This window comes from Rhincodon typus, chromosome 39 (genome assembly GCF_021869965.1).
Source record: "Rhincodon typus isolate 14 chromosome 39, sRhiTyp1.1, whole genome shotgun sequence".
NCBI lineage: Eukaryota > Metazoa > Chordata > Chondrichthyes > Orectolobiformes > Rhincodontidae > Rhincodon > Rhincodon typus.
The window spans coordinates 12033733-12042516 of NC_063370.1; the positions used below are offsets into that span (position 1 = coordinate 12033733).

General features: G+C 41.2%; 1 protein-coding gene across 1 annotated transcript in view; it reads left to right on the forward strand.

Moving 5' to 3' along the window:
* The window catches only part of LOC125487290 (cation channel sperm-associated auxiliary subunit gamma-like), a 253929-nt gene that overhangs the window by 221629 nt on the left and 23516 nt on the right, over window positions 1-8784 (forward strand). Inside the window, exons 27-29 of the mRNA XM_048618228.1 lie at window positions 14-143; window positions 1415-1519; window positions 3519-3611. Of these exons, the coding sequence (XP_048474185.1) occupies window positions 14-143; window positions 1415-1519; window positions 3519-3611 (328 nt within the window). The remainder of the gene's footprint in view (window positions 1-13; window positions 144-1414; window positions 1520-3518; window positions 3612-8784) is intronic.

The window sequence follows — 8784 nt, forward strand, 5'->3', positions numbered from 1 at the left end:
TCTGCTGCAATTTGAATATCCATAGAAATTGAGGAGGCACACATTCATCTGGAAGCCCAGGACCAGCATAAACCCCCAACAGATTTGGAGGAGCATCCTAATATGGAGTTTGCAGCAAAAGATGGACTCATGAAGTGGCAAGAGTATAGTCATTCCTCTTTCATGCAATGTCCTCCAGATGAGAGAGTTGCAGTGCTATGTACTCTGTGCAGAATAGGGGTCAGAACACATGTCATGATGTATGTATGGCACTGGGGCCAAGGAAAGCCATAAGATGTGTTTTCAAAGATAGTAGGAACTGCAGATGCTGGAGAATCTGAGATAACAAGGTGTAGAGCTGGACGAACACAGCAGGCCAAGCAGCATCACAGGAGCAGGAAGGCTGACGTTTCGGGCCTAGATGAATGATTTTTTCTGATGAAGGGTCTAGGCCCGAAATGTCAGCCTTCCTGCTCTTGTGATGCTGCTTGGCCAGATGTATTTTCAACACTGGTTTCCCATGCTTGCTCAGGCCTGATGTTCATTGCAGTATAGTATAAATGAAGGGAGCCATGCAATCCTTACATGCTTTGCTCTGAACAACTGAATCAGCCAATGAGAGCATGTGATTGATGAAGATGACCTGTGAGAGCCATGGTATAAAGTAAGGAAAAGAGAATGTTTGTCAGAAGGAACATTCTACATTGCAGCATCATTAACTGCAGCAACCAAGACAGGATTTGTTTGCCAACTGCTTCCAGTGTAACTGAGTTGGGTGAAGTTATTCACTTTTTATCAAAAATTCTTTATCCATGCTAATAAATCACCTCCAACACCATGAGCTCTTATCTTACGTAGTAATGAGCAATTTGCCTTTTAGAAATTCAGAATAAGCTACATCTATTAGTTTCCCTTAATCCAGCTAGCTTGTTACATCCTTAAAACAATAATCACTATGTCAAACAGATTTCCCTTCACAAAACTATATTAACTCTACTTTGATTGCATTATGATTTTCTAACTGCTGTGCCACTACTTCCTTAATTATGGATTCCAACCAATATGGATGTTCGACTAACTGGTCCAGTTTCCTACTTTTGGTGTGCTTCTTTCCTTAAAGGCGAAGTGTTACATTTGCCATTTTTCAATCTGCTAGGAGTTTACAAGAATCTAGGGAATTTTGGAAAATTACAACCAAGGCATCTATTATCTTTGCAGCCATTCCCATTTAAGACACTACGATGCAGGGGATTGTCAGTTTTGAGTCCTATTAGGTTTCTGAATGTATTTTTTTTCTAGCAATTGTGATCATTTTAATAACTTCACTTTTGCTAGTTGATTTTTGGGAGTATTGTCCTGAAAGCCTAGAAAAATGTTATTTTGCATGCTGTAAATGGAAGACATCTAAATGATAATAACTTATGATTTTTGACAGTTTTAAATATGCAGCAATCTGGGACATTGTAGATGTCAAATCAAGTGAAATAATGTCCACAGAAGATGGTTATCGTATTTTCAGTGGTGATAACTTTGGAATTCGGTAAGTACAGACACCCTAGACTGACCATCATCAGCTGATATAGATCAACATCTTCCAGTATTTTACAGATATGCCATTTTGTTCTTCCATATAGCTCAAAATAGTCAGTTTAACTAAATCCCATTCATGTTCGATGTATGGTTTAGCTCAGTTGGCTGGATAGCTGGTTTATGATGCAGAGTGATGCCATTAGCATGGGTTCAATTCTCACACAAGCTGAGGTTGCCATGAAAAACACTCTTCCTCAACCTCTCCTCTTACCTGAGGCATGGCGATCAAGTTAAAATGCCATCAATCATCTGTCTCTACTGTAAAAGCAGCCTTCTAACCTGATAGGACTGTGGCAATTTTACCTTTATTCAGGTTAAATGGTGTTTCAAATCAAATTATTGTATTCATGCAATGATAATTAAAATGAAACCAACTGACTAGAAAGTGAATTTCCCGGAAGATATTCTTGTTGTAAAATGTCCCAGATATTGTTCAGTTTTTAGTGATATTCTCATGTCCAGCAGGAGGAAATGGCCAGGAAACCCCAGAACTTTGCCTAGCTTTGTTGTCTGGCATATTTTAAATGTCCAGAATATGTAGGCACTGCTAAATATACTGGAGTTTGTGAATTGAAAAAAAAATTAAGATAATAAGTAGAAAATAAGTATTCCAGTCAGTTCTGAATCAATTCTGTTTTTCCGTTTCTTCTGTTAGCATTTAAAATCTCATGAATTTTAGCATAAAAATCTCATGAATTGTTTCAGTTTTTTCTGACTCAGCATGATAAGTGGTATCAATTGGGTTTGGAAGGAGACAAACAATCCATTGAGCAATCTGGCCAGGTCACGCTGCATGTGAAATATTATTTATCTATTAGCTAAACATGTGCAGCTGCAGAGATATCTGGACCTTTGCTTTGTTAGACCAGACCCAAAACCTCTTCACATTTATCAAGGAGACAACCTAGACTTTAATTTTTGGCGTATTGAAAGGCAAGTGTAAGCTGTTGTGTTCCAACTGTAAGTTGATTTGTTATACTACTCCACTTTAAGCAAAACACACTTTATTCTTACCCTGCAGTTAAAATATTTTTAAAAATTGGTATAAATTTAATTCTTTTGGAAAACTTAATCAGAATAATAGATTATTTAACTACTAAGCAGCAACTGTTCCAATATAGTAACATCCCATAAACACGCCCTAGGCAAAGGCAAAGCCAGGAAAACAGATGGTCTCACATGTGACTCTGGCAGCAGATAGAGAGCCCAAGCTTTTAGTTGTAGCCAAGAGAGATGTATAGCTACTTCTGCAATCAACTTCAAAACCCTAGCAACTGTTGAAAGCTAAGTTAAAACCCTGGTTCTGTGGGAACCTGAATCTTCCTCCTATTGTTCTAACTTTAAAAATAACACAAGGCCCTGTTTATTGGCTTGGAAGAGACAGTTTGGCACCTATGGCTCAAAACCTCTCCAAAGTAAAGAAAAATACACCTCCCAAAGCCATAGTATCGTCACAGCTTTGATATATGATAAGGGCTGATCAAAACGTCTTGCCTCAAAGGGAATTACTTCAGCAGATCACTGACTTCACAGGATGCAAGTTACTATTACATGCATAATAGTGCAAAACTACCTTGCTTACTTTCAGTGGCATTGCATGAAAGAAGACATGCTATGGTGGTCAAAAGCTTGCAACGTTTGATAGAATTCATATCATATAACACCAACCATTTTTCCAAGTTTTGGATTGTCATTTGGAGAATTGTCTTGAAGTTTTACTTCAGCAGAGGACAGATGCAGTGACATTTTCAATCCTTCTTTCACTCCCATACACAGCAATGGCTGCGTTATCAACAGTGAGCAGGCTTGAAGAAGCTCAGCTGATAATATAAGAGAGGGTGGCGGGAATTTGAAGTAGTAGATTTAAGGCAAGGGACTAAACGCTGGGAAAATACAGCTGATGTAAATATTTTAATGCATTAATGAACTTTTCTGTTATTTATCCTGAGGTGGATTTGCCAGAAGAACTCACCTTGCAGTGATGTACCAGCAGATGGGCTAAAAGGTCCAGAATATTTTTTGGCTATTGAGGTGTCTAATAGGTAAGAGCATAAGACTTTTTAAAAAAAATTACACAGAGCTCATCAAATTGTCTCTTTTAGATAGATTTTAATTACTCCTATTATAGAGTTGAAATATTTCATAATGAACCAGCAACCAATGTTATACCTTGCTTAATTTTCTCTTTCATTGACTTTCATGGAACATAACTTGTAAAGCAGGGAGCTGATTCACTATGACCCATTTTAAACAACTAGAGAAGACCAATTTCGTCATCGAATATTCATTAATATCTAATCTGTACTTGGACCCATATACTTCAGCTTCCAGTTATCACATTAAATATTCTATTTGGCATTTCTTAATAGATTCATAGAGTTGTACAGTATGGAAATAATCCCTTCTACCCAACTCACCCATGCCGACCCAGTTTCCTAAACTGAGCTAGTCCCATTTGCTTGCTTTTAGCCCAGATTCCTCTAAACCTTTCTTATCCATGTATCTGTCCAAATGTCTTTTAAATGTTGTAATTGTACTCGACTCTATCACTTCCTCTGGCGGCTTGTTCCATGTATGTACCACCCTCTATGTGAAAACGTTGCCCCTCAGGTCCCTTTTAAATCTTTTCCCTTTCACCTTAAATCTGTGCCTTCCAGTTTTAGATTTCCCTACCCTGAGGAAAAGACCTTGGCTATTCACTTTATCTGTGCCCTCATGATTTTATGAACTTCTATAAGGTCATCCCTCAGCCTCCTATACCCCAGGGGAAAAAATTAAACCTCTCAAGCCTCTCCTTATAATATAAACCTTCCGGTCTTGGTAACATCCTTGTAAGTCTTTTCTGCACCATTTCCAGTTTATAATATTCTTCATGTAGCAGGGCAGTTAGAATTATATGCAGTACTCCAAATATGGCCTTACCAATGTCTTGTACAGCTGTAACATGACGTCCCAACATCTGTACTCAGTGCTATGTGCCAAACGCCTTCTCCACCACCCTGTCCATGTCTGATGCCACTTTTAAGGAACTATGTACTCATAGGTCTCTTTGTTTGATAGCACTCCCCAGAGCCCTACCATTAACTGTGTAAAGCCCAGTTTCTCTTACCAAAATGCAACGTCTTGCATTTATCTTCATTAAACTCTAGTTGTCATTCTTTGGCCACGGCTCAGTTGATCAAGATTCCGTTGTACTCTTAGACAACCACCTTCACTGTCCACCAATTTTGGTATCATCTGCAAAGTTAGTAACCGTGCCTTCAATCTTCTCATCCAAATCATTTACATCAATGATGAACAACAGTGGACACCAATCCTTGCAGCACACCGCTAGTCACAAGCCTCCAATCTGAACAATAACCCTGTACCACCACCTTCTGTTTCCTACTGTCAAGCCAATTTTGTATCCAATTGACTAGCTTTCCCTGGATCACATGTGATCTAACCTTACTAACCAGTCCACCATGCAATATCTTGTTGAAAGCCTTGCTGAAGTCCATGGAGCCAACATCTACCACACTGCCCTCATTTATCTTCGTGGTCACCTCTTCAAAAAATGCAATCATATTTGTGAGACATGATTACCCATGCACAAAACAATGCTGACTATCCCTAATTGGTCCTTGCCTTTCCAAATGCACGTAGATCCTGTCTCTCTGAATCACCTCCAACAACTTACCCACTGCTGATGCTAGGCTCACTGGTCTGCGGTTCCATGGCTTTTTCTTTCTGAAATATTGGCACAACATTAGCAGCCCTCCAATCTTCCGGCACCTCACCCATGGCTGTTGATGATACAAATATCTTTGCTTGGGGCCCTGTAATCTTGTCTGTTTCTTCTTTAAATTCCCATGATGTTCTTCAGTAAATGAACTGGAGATGCCTAGAGGTTACCTAATTTTCCAGTGAATCTAAGTTCAATTTTTTTGAAGAAAGCAGAGTTATCATTTGGAGACTGATGTGATGAAGAGTCACCGGACACTAAATGTTAATTCTGCTTTCTTCCCAATTCTTATCTACATGTGTTCTGTCTGCAAGAAGCAGGACAAATCTAGACTGTGGTGATTGTAATGAGGTCATAGATTAGGAGTTCCCTGTTTAGGGCTGTTAACCTGGTCCAATTAGGAAGCCCTGGATGACACATAAAAAGGGTGAGTGTCACAGATACTGACACTCTGGCACCTGACTCTGAATGAGGCAGTACTAAAGTCAAGGACTATTCATGTTTAAATAAAAGGTGACTTGGTGATGGAATACTGGCATCTGTGGAGTTATTTCAGGGGCGATGTGAGTAAAGCATGATCCTGAAGAGACTCGCTCACAATAGTCACCTTTGAGTTGGGGAATCATTTCTCAGATCATTTCTTTGTTTAGGAAGCTTGACTCGTTTGATCCTGCCATCGAGGACTGGGTCCAGAATGTGGAAAGAAGCACTATTTTCCAAATGACATTGTGGCAGATGAAAAATGAGTAATTCCTCTGATAGCCTGTGGAGCTGCAATTTTTTTGGTCATTAGGAGTCTAACTTTCCCTGAGGCATTAAATACTAAAACCTTTCAAGAATTGATGGACCTAGTTAAGAAATATTACAGCCCAAGCTTCCTCTAATTCTGCAATGCTATCGATTTTACTCAGCAATTGGAGAACCAGCAGAATCCGTATTATGACTTTTAACTAGGTTAAGACAGTTGGGCAAAAGCCTGTGACTTTTGTTTAACCCTTAATGAGTTGCTTAGAGACTATCTGGTTTGTGGGATTAATGATATAACTATGCAAAAATGCCTACAAGCTGAAGCCCAACTGGACTTCAAACAGGTGCTACAACTAGCTTTATCATTGGAAAATGCAGCAACTGGAGCAAATGGGTTGCAGGGTATTCTGATGGAAGTGGACACTCTCGCCTGTCGGACTAAGCTAGAGGAACCACTTGTTTGCAGGAAATTGCATGGCATCGCTCAGGACATATCCTGATCAGAGCGACTCTAGGTTGGCCCACAGCAAAACCTCAAAACAAAGCCAAACTTCAGCCAAATGGTTAAAATTTCTTCAGGATCCTGGCCGACAAGCTATTGTAGTTGTTGCCGTTATGTAGACCTGAGACAGCTAAAGAGTCCTACAAGATGTAAATTGAGTAAGACAGCTCCTAGGCCAGTGTCCAGGAGAGTTCATGCCCTGGAAAGTCCACCCACAGCTGATTTGGAACAGTGAAAATGCTTAGCAACATCAAAATCAGAATCAAAATAAACATCTGGTTAAATGGTCATCTGGTTCTAATGGAGGTTAATACCTGTGAGGCCGTATCAGAGTTCACAGAACCAGTTTTTATCAAAATTCGCTGCGGACTCCAGCCCTTAACTTTGAGCAAGACCTCAGCTCGGCAGAGAAACTACACTGGGAAACCTTTACAGATTAAAGGTACAACTTTGGTTCCAGTCTCTGGCTACCAGTGGTTGTAGTAAAAGGCAGGGGTCCAAGCTTGATGGGGTAAAATTGGTTGCGAGAGATTCACCCAGATTGTCTCAATGTTTTTCAATTAGCAAATGGCTGCCTGCGTGAAGCCCTAATTAAAAACCCAAAAGTCTTCCAGGAAGGTCTAGGGACGATCAGAGGAAACAAACCACCTTGCATGTTGACCAGGAAGCAATTTTGCGATGCTGCATAGCCCGCCCAGTGCCATCTGCGTTACAGGCCAAAGTAGAGGCAGATATCAGATAGCTGGAGAGTGAAGGAATCATTAGACCAGTCCAGTTTGCAGAATGGGCAGCAGGGGCTGGTGAGAGCAGAGGGCGGTGACGACTCTGATTAGCAATTGGGGTGAAGATTTGCATCGGTGCAGTCACCACTACCAAACAGGGGTTTGTGGAGGGAATGTTGTCAAGGGACAAGAACAAAATTAAAGAGCAGGGCCTCAAAGGTTATAATCTCCGGATTACTGCCTGAGCCACGTGCAAATTGCCTTAGGGACACGAGAATAAGGGAAGTGAACACATGGCTAAAAGAGTGGTGTGGGAAAGAGGGGTTCCTTTTTACAGGGCACTGGCATCAGTATTGGAAGAGGAGAGATCTGTACTGCTGGGACGGTTTCCACCTGAACTGAGCTGGGACCAATGTTCTAGCGAAAAGGTTAAAAAGGCTGGTCAACAGGATTTTAAAGTAGAAAGTTGTGGGGGGGTAAAACTTCCCCCAGTGGGGAACAAAACAACAGGTTAACATCTGTAGGGCTAGATTCAACTGCATGGAAAAATATGAAGAAAAATGACGTGAAAGGAGAAATCAGGAGAGATTATTAAAGTCTCCAGCACAGACACAAATAGGACAGAGTTGGAAAGGTTTAGGAATCAAACTTCAAGCACACTGCATAAATGAATGGCAGTGAGAAGAGGGTCGGTTAATACAGGACTTGAAGGTGTTATATCTGAATGCATGCAGTATAAGAAAGAAGGTAAATGAGCTTGTGGCGCAGATTGAAATTGGCGCATTTGATATGGTGGGCATCGCGGAGGGCTGCAAGGGAATCAGGATTGGGAGGTGAATATCCAAGGATATACATCTTATCGCAAAGATAGGCAGGTGGGCAGAGGGGATGGGGTTACCTTATTAGTAAGAAATGAAGTTAAATCAATAGTAAGAAATGAAGTAGGGCCAGATGGTGTAGAATCTGTGTGGGTAGAGTTGAGGAACGCAAAGGTGAAAAAAACCATAGTTGGAACTATGTACAGGCCTCCAAACAGTGGTCAGGAGCTGGGGCGCAAGGTACACCAGGAGATAGAAAAGGTATGTAAAAAAGGCAAAGTCACAGTGATCATGGGGGATTTCAATAAGCAGGTGAACTGGGAAAATCAGGTTGGTAGTGGATTGCAAGGAAAGGAATTTGTGGAATGTCTATGTGATGGCTCCTTGGAGCAGCTTGTGGTGGAGCCCGCTAGGGAACAGGCAATACTGGATTTAGAGACAACAAGGTGCAGGGCTGGATGAACACAGCAGGCCAAGCAGCATCATAGGAGCAGAGAGGCTGACGTTTCGGGCCGAGACCCTTCATCAGAAAAGGGGGAGGGGAAGGGGGTTCTGAAATAAATAGGGAGAGAGTGGGAGGCGGATAGAAGAGGGATAGAGGAGAGGATAGGTGGAGAGGAAACAAACAGGTCGAAGAGGCGGGGATGGAGCCAGTAAAGGTGAGTGTAGGTAGGGAGTTAGGAAGGGGATAGGTCAGTCCAG